This window comes from Chlamydotis macqueenii, chromosome 2 (assembly GCF_036417535.1).
Source record: "Chlamydotis macqueenii isolate bChlMac1 chromosome 2, bChlMac1.mat, whole genome shotgun sequence".
Taxonomy (NCBI): Eukaryota; Metazoa; Chordata; class Aves; order Otidiformes; family Otididae; genus Chlamydotis; species Chlamydotis macqueenii.
This window is the reverse complement of record NC_141557.1, coordinates 7,008,982-7,028,655: the sequence shown is the minus strand read 5'-3', so window position 1 is coordinate 7,028,655 and position 19,674 is coordinate 7,008,982. Positions and strand designations below refer to the sequence as shown.

The 19,674-nt window shown below is 42.9% G+C and overlaps 1 protein-coding gene and 1 long non-coding RNA gene across 3 annotated transcripts in view; one reads left to right on the top strand and one right to left on the bottom strand.

The window, feature by feature from the left end:
* The first annotated feature begins 298 nt into the window (after nt 1-298).
* XRCC2 (X-ray repair cross complementing 2) lies at nt 299-13,905 on the top strand. The gene is made up of 3 exons (XM_086741828.1): nt 299-347; nt 6,035-6,116; nt 12,352-13,905. The coding sequence occupies exons 1-3, from the start codon at nt 309-311 to the stop codon at nt 13,065-13,067; spliced, it is 837 nt and encodes a 278-aa protein (XP_086597954.1). The 5' UTR covers nt 299-308; the 3' UTR covers nt 13,068-13,905.
* The window catches only part of LOC147601576 (uncharacterized), a 50,802-nt gene continuing 35,359 nt past the window's right edge, over nt 4,232-19,674 (bottom strand). The window contains exons 2-4 of one of the 2 annotated variants that reach the window (XR_015257800.1): nt 16,732-16,825; nt 10,160-10,497; nt 4,232-4,752 (exon numbers count right to left, since the gene is read on the bottom strand). This is a non-coding gene — a long non-coding RNA (uncharacterized LOC147601576). Of the gene's footprint in view, nt 4,753-7,862; nt 10,498-16,731; nt 16,826-19,674 lie in introns of those variants that run through there. The other variant, XR_015257799.1, reaches the window with a different exon arrangement.

The following is a 19,674-nucleotide window of genomic DNA, read 5'->3' as shown; positions in this document are numbered from 1 at the left end:
CTATAAAAAGACAGGCCCTTTTAACAAAAAAAAAAAAATAAACACCCGCCTCCCGACAGTGACCGATCTCTCGGGAATCCCAAGGGGCGCTGGGCCGGCGGGCGCGCCATAAGCCAGAGGCGGGACTCGAACCTGCAAACTGGGCGCACTTGGACTCCGCCCTACCCTTCCCGAGGGGCCGAACCACGCATGCGCAGAGCCGCCGGCAGGGCATACAGGGCGCACTCAAGGGAGGTGGGGGAAAACCCGCCGGGTGCGCGCATGCGCAGTAACTGCGCGCCGCCGGCCTGGAGCGGGAGCAGCCCGCCATGGGTGACGCGTTCCGGAGGGCGGAGTCGGGCACTCAGGTGAGGCGCTGCCCACCCCACCCCACCCCCCCCAAGTCCCCCACTCCGGTTCCCCTCACCCAGGGAACCGGGCGGTCGGGGAGGGTGAGGCGAGGCGAGGCGAGGCGAGGCGAGGCGAGGCGAGGCGAGGCGAGGCGAGGCGAGGCGAGGCGGCAGCTTGGGGAAGGAGAAACCCCGGGCGCTCCCCTCCGTCCCCCACCCCCGCGGGGCGCCCGGTGTGAGAGGGAAAGGGAGGGGGAAGCCGCACCCTCCCGCGTCCGCCGCCCTTCCCGCCGCCCCCCCTCCCTTTGTGAGGGGAAAGCGGGGCCCCGTCAGCCCGGCGCTGCTCAGCTTGGGGCCGGTGCGGGAAGCTGCGGGGGCCCGGGGTGTTAAACCGTCCATGAAACGCTTGGGTTTTTGCTGGAGAGTGGTCAGCAGGGGGCTGGGGTAAGGGCAGCGGGGGTTCCTGTCCTGGCTTTGTGCCCCCCTCCCCGTCGGTTGAATGCCGGCTGTGGCGCTGGGGGGGGCGGTTGTTCAGGTGTTTCGGTAATTGCTGTATAAATGTTTTTTTTCGCCCTACCCCTCCCAAATGTTGGAGTGGATACGGTAAGGAAGAAGAGCGGTGTGGATGGTTTGATTTAAATAAACAGTGTGGCAGGTGGAATTGCTTTTCTATCCTTCGGAGAAAAGGCTTTTGAGTTTTATTTTCTTTTTTTTTTTTTTCTTTTTCCCTCTGCTGCATGGTTTATTTGTTAGTGACTTCTATTTGCAATCACCAAATAAATGACTTGGAGATTTGTGTGTTACTGTACCAGAATATGCCGAGTAGTGCACATAAAAGCATAGAAACTTGCAATAAAGAAATATTTCTTATTAAAGCTCCATGCTTTCTCAGTGGGGCTTGAGTTCTTTAGCCATTTTGACACTTCAGAAGATAAAAACAGCTGCTCACTATCAGCAAGCATACACAAATTAAGGACATGAGTTGTGTTTTATGTCCAAGTGGGTAAATGCATTTATTTGTCCGCATAAGCAAGGAATGCACATGGCAGCAAGTGCCTGTGATGGAATGGATTACCAAACCGGACCAAGGGAGGAACTGATAACCGGTAGGTTAAGAAAGGTTAACAGAAAAAACGGTAAAAGCCCTTGAAACAGAGAACACTTTATTTAAATTAATACTTTCTTCAATAGCCTCATGTGTAAGATCACATTTTAGTGAGGGTTATACTGAGACTACAGTCTTGTACTTCTATTATTGAATATAATTAATGCAACAAATTAGAACTTCTCACAAAACACCTTTGGTGTATCACTGTAAAATAAATGATAATTGCTTGCATATGTCTTTGTTCCCAAAGTTTACAAAAGCTCCGTCAGGGCGGTTATAGTGGTTGAAAATTAAATTTTGTCTCGCACTCAGGATAGGTTTGTGTGTGTAAATAGCCTGTAGGTTAGCTCACGGCCTCCAACAGAGCTGGAGTATTTGATTTGAATTTCTTTAACATTTTAATGAAGTAATATCTCATTCCTGACAAGACCTACGTGTCTGTGCTTACATTTATGCGTAGCTTCGTTGGAACCAATACAGTGTAAGCATATAATGTATTAGTCAATGGGACTATTGATAAACTATAAAAATTGTTGAAATAATTGAGACCCATCAGCCTTCTCATTAATTAAATTTAACCCAACTGGTGCCTAACTCTTGCTGTATAGTTTCTTTTCTGCACTTAACTGCTCATATGTGCAGTTTCTTGCTAGTATAATAACACTTGAAGAACATCTAAGAGTGAAGATCTACCACTAGCAGGTTGCTAAAAGGTGGTATTTTGTGTAAAAGGAGATTAAAAGAGCATTCTGAAAGAAGAAGTGAGCATCTACAATTAAACTACAGAATCTGAACTCTCAGATATGTGATGTGAAATGGTTTTAGTGGTTTTTTTTTTCCAAGCTCTTCCCACTCAGAGGCTCTCTTCAGTAGTGCTGTGTAGCTGTGTTCTGTACGCTGTCCATGACAATGCTCAGGATGCCTCACGTCCACCATCCAGATCACCCTTTTAATTGCCTGTAGATTAAAAGGGGTGACAGCATCAATGGACAAGGGACGAGGAACCTGGACTTGTGCAAAGCTTTTGACACTGTCCCGCATGACATCCTTCTCTCTAAACTAGAGAGGCATGGGTTTGATGGATGGATCACTCAGTGGATAAGGAGTCGGCTGAATGGCCGCACTCAGAGAGTGGTGGTCAACGGCTCGATGTCCAAGTGGAGACCGGTCACGAGTGGCGTCCCTCAGAAGTCCGTGTTGGGCCTGGCCCTGTTCAACATCTTTGTGACATGGACAGTGGGATAGAGTGCACCCTCAGCAAGTCCGCCGATGACACCAAGCTGTGTGGTGCCGTCGACACGCTGGAAGGGAGGGATGCCATCCAGAGGGACCTTGACAGGCTGGAGAGGTGGGCCCGTGCCAACCTCATGAAGTTCAACCTGGCCAAGTGCAAGGTCCTGCACCTGGGTCGTGGCAATCCCAGGCACAAATACAGGCTGGGCGGGGAATGGATTGAGAGCAGCCCTGAGGAGAAGGACTTGGGAGTGCTGGTAGACGAGAAGCTCAGCAAGAGCCAGCAATGTGCTCTTGCAGCCCAGAAGGCCAACCGCATCCTGGGCTGCATCAAGAGCAGCGTGGCCAGCAGGTCGAGGGAGGTGATTCTCCCCCTCTACTCTGCCCTGGTGAGACCCCACCTGGAGTACTGTGTCCAGTTCTGGAGCCCCCAGCACAAGAAGGACATGGACCAGTTGGAGAAGGTCCAGAGGAGGGCCACGAAGATGATAAGAGGGCTGGAGCACCTCTCTTGTGAGGACAGGCTGAGAGAGTTGGGGCTGTTCAGCCTGGAGAAGAGGAGGCTCTGGGGGAGACCTGATAGCGGTCTTCCAGTACCTCAAGGGGGCCTACAAGAAAGATGGGGAAAGGCTGTTCAGCAGGGCCTGTTGTGATAGGACGAGGGGTAATGGTTTTAAAATAAAGGGGGGTAGATTTAGATTGGATATTAGGAAAAAAATTTTTTACAATGCCGAGTTATAGAACACTGGCACGGGTTGCCCAGAGAGGTGGTGGAAGCCTCATCCCTGGAAACGTTCAAGGCCAGGCTGGATGAGGCTCTGAGCAACCTGATCTAGTTGGGGATGTCCCTGCTTCTTGCAGGGGGGTTGCACCAGATGACCTTTGAAGGTCCCTTCCAGCCCTAACCATTCTGTGATTCTGTGATTTGCTCCCTCCTCCTCATTTTACAGAAGAAAATGTGAGAAGGCGAAATGGAAATGCCTCCCCTGGAACAGAGCCAAGGTGGCTCTTGCTGGTTCGGAAAAACCCGTGTTGTCCATGTCGTTAGCATCGGCAGAGGTGAGGGATGCCTGTCTAGTGTCTCATCTCAGCTTTGCTTCCATCACTTGTGCTGTAGCGTGGACAAATCTTTGTTAGATTTGAAGGAAAACTGTTAGCTGTTTCTGCCAGGAACCCCGTTGCTCCCAGTGTGACACTAATGAGGCAAGTGCCTGTGGAGATTCTGCTTCAGAACTCGGAAGTAAATACAAGTTTGATAAAAACACAGGTGTGCTATCATCAGCGAATTATCATAAATTGCCTACATGAGCAGTGCTCAGGGTAAGCACCTGTAGTTATTTAAAATGAATATATAAACTCATCATTTAAATAATTGCAGATTCATACTTAAATGATAGTGATCGATCTACTGTGTATTTCCAAAGCTCTGGCGTAAGCTTAAAAAGGTGATAGTGTAGAAGAGACAGGGGCTCATCATTTCATTTCCAGCAGAAATAAGCTGCAGAGGATGTATTAATTAATGTACAAATAAATTGTGTTTAGACCAGCAATAGTTGTGAGTCGCAGCCCCAGCAGCGCCAGTAATTGAGCCCCAGTGATCGCCAAGTGCTGGAGCGGTGCTTCCTTTGCTAAGAAATGAAGAGCATCAGAAAGCAGCAGACTGTGGTGGTTTTCCTGTTTCTCTTGACTTCCACAGCCAGACGAGGGGGTGAGAGATTCCTGGCCCTTCTCCGCAGCGGGTGCAGCCTCTCCTTGCCAGGAGCCAGGGCCAGGTGCAGGCAGCCGCTTGCACTGGAGGGCTGCATGCGTAGGGTCCGCGATGGCTCTCGTGGTAGTTGGCAAGCTCCTGGTTGATGCAGCTCGAGATACACTGCTGTATCCTTGTGTCCATATGTCCATCTGGATTTTTGCTTTGTCCAGGTCACAGAACCCTACTGGTTCCCAAAATACTCAAGAGTTCACCGTGCGAGAGTTTTGTGCGCTGCGCAAATGTGTGAAACGTAACGGGAGGATCTGCAGATCCAGGGCGAGGTCAATGCAAGTGTTTTTATGGCCCTTCAGTGGACGTGTCAGAAAACTCTCCTGAATATGTGTGAACAGGCAAACAAAGGCAAACACATTGACATTTTGTTAATGGAAGGGAATGTTAAAATGTCAATGAAAATGTCACACTTAGATTCCCATCATGACCACTTGAAGTAAACTCAGGGTCATTTAATGGCGTTTTATTCTGTTGTTAAAGGCAAGCACACACACACAACTGTTTAAACAACTTTTAAGACAATTCAGAGCAAACGTTGCTCATTGATGTGGCAGGGAGGAAAGGAAGGTACGCAGCGTGTGTTTAAAGGTGTGTGCTTGCTGCTCGTTTGGTGACTGGCTTTGAGGAAGTCGGGATAAAACTGAACGGGATGTGTTTTGGTTAAATATTTAAATGACAGCTGGGTGTCTTGGAGAGTGAAATGCTTGCCAGCAGGGTACGTGCTCTGGCAGTGCCCTGAGCATCCTGATAGCGTCCTTTCCCACGCGTGTTAATACGCATAGGGAACAGCAGCTCTAGCACTGGGTGAAATGTTAAATCTTGGTTCACGAATGTACGCCAGAACTACAAATAATACCAGTTATATGAATACCTGTCTACATGCTATGCAAATACCTGTCAATTTAAGAAATTGTCCATGAACTTTGGACTAATTTGTTTTACAATGGACTTGCTTTACCAGGGGCTTTGGAGGAACTTGCTTTACAAATTCAAGCTTGCTTTAGAAAGGTTCTTGCAGAGCCTGGTGGCTAATTACGTTTGATCGTTCTTAATCCATACTATGTTTGAACAAGTAACTATGGTATAATGGGGCTGTAGTCCAGAAGAGCCCTGTGTAACTTTTCAGATGAAATGTATGTGTTTTTACTTATAAATGCTCAGAGGGACTGACTCAGAAGACTAATGATGGGTAATGGCTCAACCAGTAGTTTGTTGGGGAGGTGGTAGTTATTACAAATGATCTTCCTTCCCTTTGTTCTGTTAAATGGCAACACTGCTGCATACCAGAGGCGATCCCTCTTGCTAGTCTACCTGTGTAGCTTTTTTTTCCTCTTTTTATCTTTTTTCTTAAAGCTTTATTTCCCCTAATATATCTCCACTCTTTATTACTGTGTGCTAATTGTTCGTAAGGATGGAGACTTCTGTTGCTGTAGTCTAGACTACGTGTTTCTGTATGTATTTATGAAAACATTGTAAAAATAAAACTAATCTTTTGATAGGGCTGTCATGGAAAACTCCCAGTTCTCAGAATCTTTAAAATTCGATTCCCAAGTTCCATTATTTTGATTTAACAGCATGTCTCTTCTGTCTTTTCTTTAAAAGTTACTTGCACGACTTGAGGGCAGAAGTTCTCTGAAGCATCTTGAACCTTACCTGTTTGCTGAGGAAGGATCTCCTGTTCATGGTAAAAATGTACCTTTATCCCATCTACAGAAAAATGTTGATGTAAAAGTGTTCTCAGAGCAATGTGACGGAGATAGGCATACAAGTGGATGCTTTTGCCCTGGATTCAGAATTCTAATTGTTGATGTAGTTTTATGCAAACTAGATAAAATGAAATAATGCGAAGTCACTATTCTGAACGTTATTAAATGGACTTTAAAATCTACTTTATGGGTATCAAAAGACAGGTGTGGGTAAGGAAATACCAAGCATGTTGGTCTGTTTTTAGTAGTTTTACAGAAATTTGTTCTAGATTCTGCCATTTAACTTTTCTTTAATCAGTGCTTTAAAAAAACACCACAAAGTCAAAAGAGGCATGAGCAAACAGTATTTTTCAATAAAGCCAAGTCCTCAAGCCATTCAGTCTTAGCCTGAAAAATCCTGATGGAACTTTGGAAACAGTTCCATTATGAGCATAGGTACTAATCAGCTGAATGAGTTCATGGACGATGTTAGGATCCAGATGGCCTATATAGACCTTCAGTGAATAAATGAGAATTTCAAATTGGAGAAATGAGGCTACCTCCCAGTGACAAGTACAAGTCAAGTACCTGATACAACAAGTTTAAGGTAAGATTCAATGAGCAAGAAGTTTTAAGATCGAGACTGAATGTTTTAATGAAAGAAATTCCTGAGCTAAACAGAAATTAGCACACTTAGTAATTCCTTGGTTATTCAGGAATTCAGACTGGTTTTCCAGACTGTGTGAAATTTCATGGATTTCACAATGGAATAGACTGCTCTGCTTACACAAACCTAGAAATATATAGTAACAAAGGCGTATGAATGGCAAACTACGGATCACGCTGTGAATGAGTGGATTTCATATGAAAAGTATGTGGCTGCAGTGGTTATCAACATACTTGTCAGCAATTTGAATTCCCACAAATTATAGAAGGTTCAGAAGAAATAGCAGAAAAAGCAATAAAAAGAATCAAGATAATTGCATGAGAGATGATGCTTAGTTGACAAATGCAGTCACTGTGAGACCATTCATGTATTATTTTGCAGCACTTGAGAATACATTAGGGGTTTAGCAATATATGATTCCTGCTCCTGGAAGTTTCAAATATGATAAAATAAAGATAAAGGGCAGAGAGATACTGATAGACCAGTGCAAATGGAGCAGAGAAGATTATTTAAATTCTGAACTGCTTTGTTACCCACAAGGAGGATTAAGAATCAGTAGTGAAATTGGTATATGCTTCACAAGGCTCCTGAAACCTTAACAATTTTTTTTTTTAAAGATGAGATGTTTTTATTTTGAAAAAATCCAGTAATAGAAAATGCTGATCTTTCAGTCTGGTTTTTTGGTTTTGGGTTGTTTTTTTTTAACTGAACTTTACGCACAAGAAATAAATGTTTCAGACTAAACTGGCTATGTTCTGGCAGAACAGACTGTTAAAAGCCTTCCTAGGGGTCAGTAATTGCCCTTGCCATCACAGTCCGCAGCGTTATGCAACTCATTCATCAAATTATCAGCTTTGATCTTAAAGCGATGTAGGTTGTTTGTGTCTGTCCAAAGACTATTCCAGAACCTCAGTTCTGAGATGGCTGGAAACCTAAATTCGTCCTAGTTTCTCTGTGCCACCATGGTTGTTGAGCTTCTGAAGCACTTCTGGTTTTCTTCTGCATTTAACAAGTGCCATCAATTATTACCTGTATTGGTCATGCTTTTTGGCTGACATTAGTGAAGTTGCACAACATATTAGCACAGATCTTTAGTTTTATTTACATAAATGGATTTCACCTTTTGTTACATTTTTGCTTTGTCTTTTAATACCACAGTACATCTATAGATGTAAGTCCCTGTGTTATTTTGATGTGTGTTGTCATTATTCAGTCTTAAATCCCTCTTGAAGAGCTACCTCTCTATTTGTCATGACTTTCGCTTTTAGTAGGTTGCTGTGGAATGCTGTAGTACGTTGCCCACAAAGTCCATACTGAACAGCTCTTAATCTAAAATGCTATGATTAAAGCAGTGCAACAACTTAAATTATTCTTTTTCCTGATGGTTTTGAAACAAACAAACATATATGAAGTTTCAATAAACTATCCAAGGGTTACATCAGAGTTAAGTGTTCATATCATGTATGTCAGAGTACTGTAAAACAGGAACAGCTACTATAGCTACTGCTGTGATATTCCAGTCACTGCTTCTAATTATGGACTTGGATATTTCAGAACACATAAACATATTAATTACATACCATTTAAGCTCTTCTGGAATGGAGCAAAAGTGACATGAGCTTTAAATAATCTTCCACTATTGCCAGTCACATTTCTCCTGTGCCACTGGTATGAAGGTGTGGATGTCAGCAATAGTATGACACCCAGCATTAACCTGCAATAATTTTCTTATTTCTATTTCACTTATAAGTGGTACAAATTAGTGACCGCTTCTGCACAGTATTGTAAATTACCAGTCCAGTAACCCCGCGGTACCCAACGACGTGAAACCTGCAGAGCTGTTGCTGAGTATTCCAACAGCCTGTCTGTGGGTGCAGCATCAGAGAGCAGTTTAACCAGCATTTGCTGGGGTAGCGATTACAGACAAAACTTAACATTCAAAAGAGAACACTGAATTGGTGACCAGGACTGGGAACAGTGTTTCACTTAAAAATATTTTAGTGTTACCTAAGTATTTAAGTTTATGCAGTATAATTTAGTGTGTCCTGTACACCATGGCATAGCAGGGGACTATTGTACTCTTTAGTCTGCCCATCGTGGGCCAGTTCAAGCTGTCGTGAGCCAAGCAGTGAGTTGGGTGGCTCCTTAAAACGTACCTCTTGAATTTGTCAGTGCTGAATTTCATATGAAATCATTCTGCTCATCCATCTTGACCGGTTAAATCTTCAATCTTAAGTCCTTATTAGTTTGTTTTCTACACATTTTGCCAAGCTAATGGAAAATTCATCTACTGCTAGGTTTACCGTTGGGCAGCACCAATTCTAACAGAAATTTTCCGTTAACTTTCTTCCATGTTAAAGTGTTTATTCCTACTCTGCCTCTCAGACTGTCCCAATCCTGTGACGGTGTCTTTTTACTAATCCTCCTTTCAAAATTATTTTGACATTAATGGATGATGCTAGTACTGATCACCAAGTTTCTTCTGTGACCTATTGCGAGAATGACAGAGGGTTCTTGAAAACGTTGGTGGCCGCACTCCCTCCTCTGCTGTGTCATGGTTTGTCCTCTCTCATCCAGAAGGACGAATTTTCCCTCTTATCTTACTGTAACAGCCTGGTTGCTAATTTAATGAAACCCTACATTTATAGATGTTGCTATAAATGGCTTCTGTTTTGCGCCCGTTCTTCTTGTGGGCAGCCTCTTTGATAATCATGAAGGCACAGAGATCCCCGGCTCTCTTGAGGTTTTCTTACAGTCCAAACTGTTACTCTTTTCAGAGTAAATTAAGTGTTTTGGTCAAACTACAACCCAGATGTGCATCTTGTTCAAGCTTTGAAGGGTGCCTGGCTGACTTGCTGTTAAAATTTATAAACCACCACCACAAAAACTCCCAAGAATGATTATTTCATTCAACTTAAAATTTTTACTTAATTTGTTAGTTTTGCCAATAAAAGTTCATCCGATGTTATTCTGTGCATTACAGCTCCCTTATGTAAAGTTTTATAGGAGGTAACACACAGACATCCTGATAGAACATCTTCAAATGGATAATGTCAAGCATTTATTTCCATTTTTTTTAATCATTACCAAACAGTAACTTGGATTTGCCTGCTACTGCTTCTGAGTGGCCATACAGAGTTTCTGTTTTCACTTAAACAAGTCCTGTTTTGCTCTAAAGGAAGGTGAGGCAATCTGTATTGCATATTGGCCCAATTCAGTTACTGGTCTGGATTCAGAAATGCCAGTTGGGGTGGCAGAAGTCTTGTGCCGAAGCCAGTGGCAGACAGAAGATGCACTTTGTTCCTTAACAAGAGGTGCCTCATGCAATTGTTCTAAAACATTTCAATAGACTTGAAATATGAGGGAGTGACCTACCCAGCACATTTAGAAGTTCTTCCAAGCTGGTATCTTCTCCTAACAGGGTGTGGTTATTCACTGGCATCAGTGTGACAGCAGAGCAGGTGCTGGCTGCAAGTGGCAGAGTTGGACATTGTGACCTCTGAAGAGGAAGAGAAAATGATGATTTATGTCATAGGAAGTGTCACTGTCTTTCATCTTAAAAGTGGGGAGAGCCATTCAGAACAGATAAGTAAGGGTCTGGGAGGCATCAAGCTTTTTAATACGTTTCAAAGTATCAGCAGTTCAGGAAAACACAATTGCAGTTGTGCAGCACCAGGAATTTCATTATGGAGAGGCAGGCAGTCCGAGTGTCGCTGAAATGGACAGAATTGTCACATCAGGTGTAAATTGCTCGCAACGCTTGCAATGGGTGAAGTAAGAGCTTCATTTGTTCCCCACCACCCTCCGCCCCTCATCCCAAGCTGCATCTTGCCATTATACACATTTAGGAACAACGACATTCTCTGGAATGTCTCTTGCCCCTCACTGCAAGAAAGACATTGAGGCCCTGGAACGCGTTCAGAGGAGGGCTACGAAGCTGGTGAGGGGTCTGGAGCACAGGCCTTATGAGGAGCGGCTGAGGGAGCTGGGATTGTTCAGTCTGGAGAAGAGGAGGCTCAGGGGAGACCTTATAGCTCTCTATAACTTCCTGAAGGGAGGTTGTAGTGAGCTAGGGGTCGGCCTTTTCTCTCGTGTAGACAGTGATAGAACTAGAGGCAATGGTTTCAAGCTGCGCCAGGGGAGATTCAGGCTGGACACTAGGAAATATTACTTCTCGGAAAGGGTAGTCAGGCACTGGAATGCACTGCCCAGGAAGGTGGTGGAGTCACCGACCATGGGGGTGTTCAAGAAACGTTTGGATGTTGTGTTGAGAGATATGATTTAGCTGAGAAGTATTGGTGATGGTTGGACTGGATGATCTTTTAGGTCTTTTCCAATCTTGATAATTCTGTGTGATTCTGTGGAAGCTGAGTAGTGACTAGAAAAACCCTGGTAACTCAGGCAGGCACAAACATGTTTAAGTAAAGTTGCAATTAATTCTCTGCTCTTGCATCCCCCCTGTGAAAAGCTGTTATGCCATTTGCACTTGCCAAGGCCTCGGAAATATCTCGCCTTCCTGCAGTTACAGTTGTGTGATTCTCCTTACTGCAGGTCTTTACCCTTCTGCCTAAAATCCAAAATGTCGTAAATAAATGATTTCATTTCCTAAACTAGAAATTTATAAAGAGCAACTAATAAATTAACTTTTTTTTTATCTTGCTCTGATAGACGACATAAGAAGACTTTTGAAAAAAACTTTAGAGTATCTTGCATTCACATTTGATAAAAGAACTGGTTTCCTAGAAAAGCACGATGCTTTTTTAAATTAACATTTTAAATTTATGTGATACATATTATTTTGACCCACATGGATTGGGCAGTTGGGCTGGGTCTGTTTGTGAACAGAGATCCTTTGCCTCAGCCAGTCGAGTTGTTGCCTGGAGTTCAAGTCATCCGTGAGTCCCCCTTGTCAAAAGAAGCAGTTTCATATTATGATCACCACAGAATAGTAAAAGTGCTAAATAAATATAATAATAAAATAAATAAATAAATATACTGGGGTTCTCTTTACCAGTCAGGTTCCTGTTGGTATCCTGTGACACGCGCGGATACTGAACAAGCCTATAGCAGACATGAAATCCTGAAGGACAGTCTGTGCTATAAAAACAGATGTGCCAACATGATTTGGACCTCTAATATGTCAAGGGTTTTTTTGTTCTGCTTGTCCTCTACTTTTTAATGTACTTCTTAATTTTGGGCACATAGTGTAAATAGGTGATTTCTCAACCACTTTTGTGTAGTGGCTTCATTTTTAGCCCTCATCTACCTGTAATGATAGGTGAAACCCAGTTGCCAACCTTTTATTGTTATTGGTGTCCTATTGCCAAGGTTGATTTTTTTTTTTTTTAACTTTTGTTCCCAGTTGATTTTCTTCACTTTAGAAGCCTTTCTTGAAAATTGTAATTTCTCTTGGTAGATGCTAACCAAGATTTAAACAATTTTATGAATATCAAACTTTCTAAAATGCATTTTCCAATTAGTGGAATAGTGAATATTGGTTCAGTAAACACTGAAAACTGAGCTATAAATTCTCTTACCTGACAGCTTGCTGCTTTGTTTTTGAACAGGAGATGTCATTGAATTCCATGGTCCAGAAGGAACAGGAAAAACAGAAATGCTTTATCACCTAATAGCCCGCTGCATCGTTCCCAAATCAGAAGGAGGACTGGAAGTAGAAGTCATGTTCGTTGACACAGACTACCATTTTGACATGCTTCGGCTAGTTACCATTCTTGAGCACAGACTGGCGCAAAGGACGGAAGAGATGATAAAGCAATGCCTGGGAAGGCTTTTTCTTGTGAACTGCAATAGCAGCACTCAGTTACTCCTCACTCTCTACTCTTTAGAAAACATGTTTTGCACGCACCCCTCTCTCTGCCTTTTGATTTTAGATAGCATATCGGCTTTTTACTGGATAGACAGAAGCAATGGAGGGGAGAGTCCTAACTTGCAGGAGATGAATCTGAAGAAATGTGCTAACTTTCTTGAAAAGCTCGTGAGAGAGCATCACTTAGCCCTCTTTGCAACAACACAGACACTTATGCAAAAATCTACAAACTCTGCAGAAAGCTTTTTTCCTTTAAAACTTCAGCACGAAACTGATACAGACTATAGACCTTATCTTTGTAAATCATGGCAACAAATGGTAACCCACAGGATATTTTTCTCTAAGCAATGTAATTCTGGCAACGGCAAAGGTTTTACAGTAATTTCTTGCCACCTCAAAAGAAACCATGTAGTAAAACGTTCATTTAGTATTGCAGAATGTGGAGTTCAGTTTTAACTTGTTTGTTTTTTAAATGTATAGCAAATGCTGGTGCTGAAGACCTGGTTAGGTGTAAGTAGTATTTAGTACCTTCTAAACTAGTTGGTTATTGCTGGATGATTAAGAATTTCTGACACTATTTTCTTAAAATATAGTGAAGGGCAGGAAATGATAAAATTTTTGTATATTATTGTAGACGTTCACTCCAAGCTAGTGAGGAATGTTGAAATTACTTGTTTGTGCTTAATGCATAAAGAGATTAAATCAAGAAAATTATAACCAAAGTAATTTTAAACTCCTAGTATCCTTCAGTAATCTGACCTATGTGATACACAGCCAAATGCACTGATTTAATTTCTGAGTCTTGCTGCTTTTCACTCCTCCTCTCCCAAGCTACAGAAGTAGGAGCCTAATTGTCTGTGGGGGAGACTGCGAAAAGGCGAGTGTTCGCTCTCTGTAAGTGTAGGTCTTGGTTTGTTCCCCGTAGCCTAGGGCACATGAAATGCATTCACAACTTTGCCTGAAGAAAAGGATTCATTTTCACAGCCTGTTAAATGGTGATAATCCTGACCGTGCTTCTCCAAGCTCGCAGCCTCTCTGGTTACGTTAGCACGAGCTTGGAGAAGCAAGGATTGTAGGTGTTTTGACCCTTACAAACATGTGGGTTTGAAGAATCTATAGCTATCATAGAAAGGGAGGCCTGATTTCCATAACTGAAGGAAAACTAAAGGCCCGGCTCTGGGTGCCTGTGAGTTTGTGCTGCATGCAGCAAACACTTTAGTCTTTGAAAATAAAGTGGGTTATGGGTTGTTTTGGGAGTGGGGGGGTTGTTTTTTTTTTGTTGGGTTTTTATTTTCTTTTTTTTTTTAACATATATGCACAGACATAACTTTTTTGGTTTTTTTCTCTGCCCTGCCTCATTATTCCCTCCCACTTCTTTCCCTTCCCTCAGTCTCTTTAAAAAATCCAGGAATGCCATGCCTCTGGTCTTTACCAATATGTATTTGCCACATGTGGAACATTTGTGTGCAGGATTTGGCATGTAACATGTTGCAGTTCTGGCAAAGAAGATTCAGAACTTATGGGAAATGCCCTACAGTTCTGGCAAAGAATGCCATATTATTTATTAACCCAGAGTGCCCTTTGAAAGCTTCAAAGTGCTTTACAAGAAAGAAAATTGCATGCAGTACATTATTTAATACAAAAACTTACATTAGCTTACAAATTTAAATTACTCAAACAAGGGGAAAATATTTCTTACAGCAACATTCGTTCAGTCATGTTGCACAGCATGCTTTATTGTTTAGATTGAACAGATTATTAACAAAAATGCATATTAAGAAGTATCTAGCACAGTACGTTTTTGAGGAAGATGCCTAAAAAAAACTATCGTGAGACACTTACCTTTTAATTTCCTGATTTCTGAAGCCAGTTTTTTCGAGCTGACTGCGTATCTGGATTCCCAGCTGTGTTCAGCTTGGTGTGCGTTCCCAGACCTCTGTAGGTAGCAGTGTACCTCTGTACTGCTGTTTATAAAATTTGGCAGCTCCGTGATTTGGCTGGATTTTTGCAAAGACGATGAGTGTCCTACCTCTAACAGCAGCCAGTTCCAAAGGTTTTGGGAGGAATGTGAGAAGAATCAGTTTTTACTGGCACACCCTCCCCCAGGATGGGGCTTGGAGAGCTCCTGACCAGAGCCTGTGGTCAGACCAGTGTTAGATGGCCCTTGATCAGACCTGTCCTCCAGTAATTAATCAGATCCATTTTTAACTAACTTACCTGTTGGCTTCCACCGTGTCTTTTCACAATGAGTTCAGTTTAATTATTCTTTCTGTGGGAAAACTTCCTTTTTTTTTCCCCCTCTCATTTTAAACCTGCCATCTGATTACTTCTTCACGCTATCAGTTCTTTTACTGTGAGACTTGAGCAAACTTTGCCTTTTGAATATCTCCGCAGAGGTGATGATTTTATAGATTATGATTTCATTTGTGCTTTATCTTCCATCAGCACCAGTATTTATTTTATTTCAAAACTTGTGTAGGTACCCAAATACATGAAAAACATACAACTTAGCCATTCAGCCTAGACTGGATCCAGATTAGATGGTGTAACGTGGGAATTCCACTGGGAATTTTGATAAAGGATGTACTTATACTTTTTTTTTGTAAAAAAAACTGTGAAGATTCAAGTAGAGCTACAGAACTTCTAAATGTGAAGATTATAGGACTACATAATTTCTGTTACAAAAAAGAGCACAATCCTCTTTTCTGTCAGAGAATACAGCTCCACTGAAGATCAACTGCTTCATAAAATCATACTTGCTAAAAAATATGTTTGAGAAAAAACAATGGAAATGTTCTGGCATTCCTGTCTGGAAAAAAAGCTTTTATATTATTCACATTGTAGTGTATATTTTGCATTGTACTATAAAGTAAATACCTAAATTGCAATGAAGCCAAAATTCTAACTGATCAAAAAGAGCACTCAGGAAATTTTGAATTTTCCCGGTTTTATTTTTACTTTGAATGCAGACAGGTTTTTTAATTCTCTGGTAATTGTAATATTCATGCTCTGCACATTTGTTTTGGATGTATAGCAAACCTAGCTTTCCGAGATGCTGAGCATCTGTGTATCCCTGTAAGTCTGCAGGAGGGATAGGCAGTATGCAATCTGGGAGTGGACTGACCCTGTCCTCTGCCAAAATTATGCCATTTGGAAAATTGAACCTTCAGGACATGAGTCTAAGAAAGATGCAGTGATTAAGAACCTGGGAAGCAGGCATTTTATTTGTACCTTGATGAACTGCGGGTATTGCAAAATGGTTTTTACTATTTCTTAATGGAGAGTTTTCTCCATTAAAACCACGTAGAAGTTGTAGGTAGTGGAGAATGCAGTTTCTCCTCATGAGCCAGAACATTACCTTAAACATAGCATTAATATTCAGTCTATAACATTAAATCCAAATTATCCTTTTTCCCCTAGACCTAAGCTACTGCCCAGTCTCCAGCCGCTGTCTAACCTGGAGTGACTGGTGCTGCTGGAGCTCAGTCTGCCAGGGAGGAAGCGTGTTTTGGGCCAGGAGGTGTATGCCGCTGGAAATCGGCCCTGCAAAAATAAGTGCCACCGCACGTTATTACGTATGAGGATAGAATGCATGTATTCCTAAACTCTTAATTTATCCACGTATTTCTTAGAATCCTTTCCTGCCAGTGTCGTCGTTCTTCAGCTCAGCATTGCATTATTGAGGCTTTTGTCGGCATAGGAACTTTTTACATTCCTTACAATTTAGTTTGTTGCTTCATATGCAAAATCGAATTAATGCAGTAAGCTTGAAATAAAAGAGGAACTAGTTCACCTTTTTTCCCCATCCTTTTTATAATGAGAGCTTTTTAGCAAAACCAGATGAAGGTATTGTTCAGGTTTTATATTTATTTTTAAATAAACTGGTATTTCTATGGATGCCTGGAAAGAAAATGTCATTTTAATACTCAGCAAAAAGGTTTTTGTATTCTTAGACTTTTTAATAGAGCAAATAAAATATAAATAACAGTTTGCTTGGTTTAAGTTTCTACTTGCACATAAAATTCAAGTTTCTTTTTTCTTACACAACTGATGCCAGCCACTTACTTTTCCACAGAGTTTGCAAGTGGCAGAAGAGAAGGGTTCTCATGTGGAAACGTACCTGCAGTTGTATTTTCACTGTCCATTAGTCAGTGGACAAAGGCAGGAGGCAACACCGTTCTGATGGCTGCTGGACATGAGGCTTGGGCTACGTCCTGGAGAGGAAGATGACGTTTTAGTTATTTTCTGTGGCTGCTCTAATAATTCTCTCTTGATCCTCTTTATTCAAGTGTATTTTTTGATATGCAGATATCATAGTGGGGCAATGGGCAACATCATATTGCGATCGGCAAGCCTTATGCCAAACTTGATACCCACCTCAGGAGGAAGCCATGCCACGCCCCCAAACTCGAGCTTGTGTAGGAGGTGGCCATGAATACTCACCTGCATAAAAGCTGCAGACAGTTGTAATGTTGCCAACAACGATAGAATAGCGTAAGACTTGCACATTTTGTAAAAAAGGGGAAAGACTGGAAGAGCTTGGAAGCTTTTGGAAGTGAAAAAGCCTTCAGATGGGGAAGGGAGCATCAGTGCAATGCATCTGCATGATCTGCTGGATAGAAGACTCTGATGCCCTGCAGCAGTCTCCGAAATTAGAGGTCTGGCCGTGCCTGTGCCTGAAAGAAGACAGCGGAGTGGCACTGAGCTGTGAGTAACGCGTGCTACGGCAAAAGGATTCTTGAACAGTTAAGATGTCTAGCATGGTAATGTTTTCAAGTAGAAAGCTGGCCATAGACCTGCAGGTTCTTCCCACCAAGGGATGAAACCGGTGATGGATTCCACTATGTAGATGCTGTATAGATTATTTATAATGAAGATATAAACCCCTGCTCCTCTGGACCCAGGAGGAATTAAATGTAAAAACAGACTTCCTTTTCTTACGGTTTGATTTTTTTCCTCCAGCTGTAGGCGCCTCCCCAACAGTCGGCACTTAGCTCCAAAAGCACTCTCACAGCTTTTTGTGTCAGGACCGTGCTTTACTGGAAGTGGACAGTTTTCCCCTTAGCTGAGAGTTTACACCCCAGGGCAGACTGGGACACCTGACTATAAAAGATTGAACCCACATGACACATCAGTGTAACCGGTAAACAGCTTTGGAGACTTCATTCTTTTTGCAGTCAGGAGTAATGTCACGCTGGAGTAGACGATTTTGAAGAAACGTGGCTGTGACTTTCCTTAGGAAAGTGTTGGCAGTCTTCCCTCTGCTTTCCTACACTGTGTTGCGTCTTGCCCCAACCAGCTGGTTGGTGTACCTGTGTGGGCCTCCATGCTCAAGGATAGCAGTGACAAGATGTCACCGCCTTGCCAAATGCTGGTGAACAGCCATGTTCTGGAGCTTGGCACTCTCATACTGCAGGAGTTGGCACAACCAGTAGAGTTTTTAATTTAAACCATTTGCCAGGCTTGTTTCTCATGCATCTAACTGGGTCTGTACTAAAGACCTCCTAGCCCTGGGTGCAGAAATGAAAGAGAAGAAATCTTAGTTTTTTAGTAAAGGACAAGAAGATTTTTAGGATGTTGCTACAAAAAGAGGCCAAGCAAGGCCCTGAGAGTTCTGGCTGTAGCACAGAGACATGAAGGCCTCAAAGGTGCCTTGGCGAAGGTCAAGGAACAGACTGTGTGCCTCCCTTACCAACTGTCTACACTGTGAAGGGGTGAACAGGATTTTTGACTTTGAATATCTGCACACTCTCGGACTCTATCATACTGCTGAGAGAGACGACCATGCTACAGTGGGCAGTACTGGCTCTGACGTGTAGCTCAAAAGCTCTGCTCAGACTCCATCATTGACAGATCTGTCTCCAGCCCGACATCTCCAAGGACTCCCAGCCTCCTCCTCTGTAATATGAACAGCAGTGCTGCAGAGATCAGTGAACATCATTGCGTTTGCCTTTACTGGACATGAGTGATACTGCGTGCATTGGTAGGTGGTGCTGGGCATTGTCAGCTGGGGCAGGTTTGAGCCACACTTTCCAACTTCTAATGGTCCTCTGCATATCCAGTATGACATTGGTCAGTGACAATGCGATAGCAAGTCCACAGCCTTTGAATGGCCAGACCTCCAACTGCAAACCCATCCTCCGGACCCAGTCGGCACTTCAGTACCATCTCTGAGCCCCCAGCTGACCCCCACTCTCTTGTGCTGTGCGCTCACCAGGTTCAGCAAAGAATCCTTTTTCACAGAAGTGCACAACTTCAGCAATTATCCCACAGTCATGGAACAAATCTATGCTGTATTTGGACCACGCAATGAATGGGTTTAGAAAATCTGTGTATGTTAGTGGAGATCTTGTCAAAGCAGGCTGATTTCTGCTCAGTAAAGAGCAGGCAGTTTTATCAACTCTGAAGCTGCTTTTGACTTGCAAAATATTAGCAGAGTGTTTTTCTGATCTGTTAAAAAACAGTTGCAGAAGTAAGTAAACAAGGCACCACATGGCACACCACAGCTCACAAGACAAATAAGATTAGCCCCAGAGAGACCCGCTGCACCAGCATCTTCCCAGGGAATATAAAATGGGAATTTTAGGTACAGAAATTGTACCTAAATGTGTCTGTGTAAGGCCAGGAGAACCTTCCCACTGCTGTGCACAGTGGGAGTTGTGCCATTCCAGCTGCACAGCATCAGGAGGTGTTAGTCTAGTGAACAGCAGCTGTGTGCTGCTTGCTGGGCTCCCCTTAGCCTTCCTCAAAAAGCAGCATGGGACATGTCCTCCAATGAACATCCTGGCTGTAGCAGTGCAGTGTGATGACACTTCCTAAGCGGACCTCAGCAGGGTCCCTACACAGTTAATCCAAAGGCTGATCATGTACCGCCTCGCTGATGTGAAACGCAGTGCAGTGGAGGAACAACCCAGCTGGTCTCCAGCACCTCAGGCCACCTCTGAAATGATGGAAGTTTCTTCTACTCCAGGTTCAAAACGTGTGGAAAGGCAGCTGGGAAAGAGTCTCTAAGGTACAGCCATGCTACAAGTGGGAGGAGGCTCTGGGGTACAAAACTCTGAAG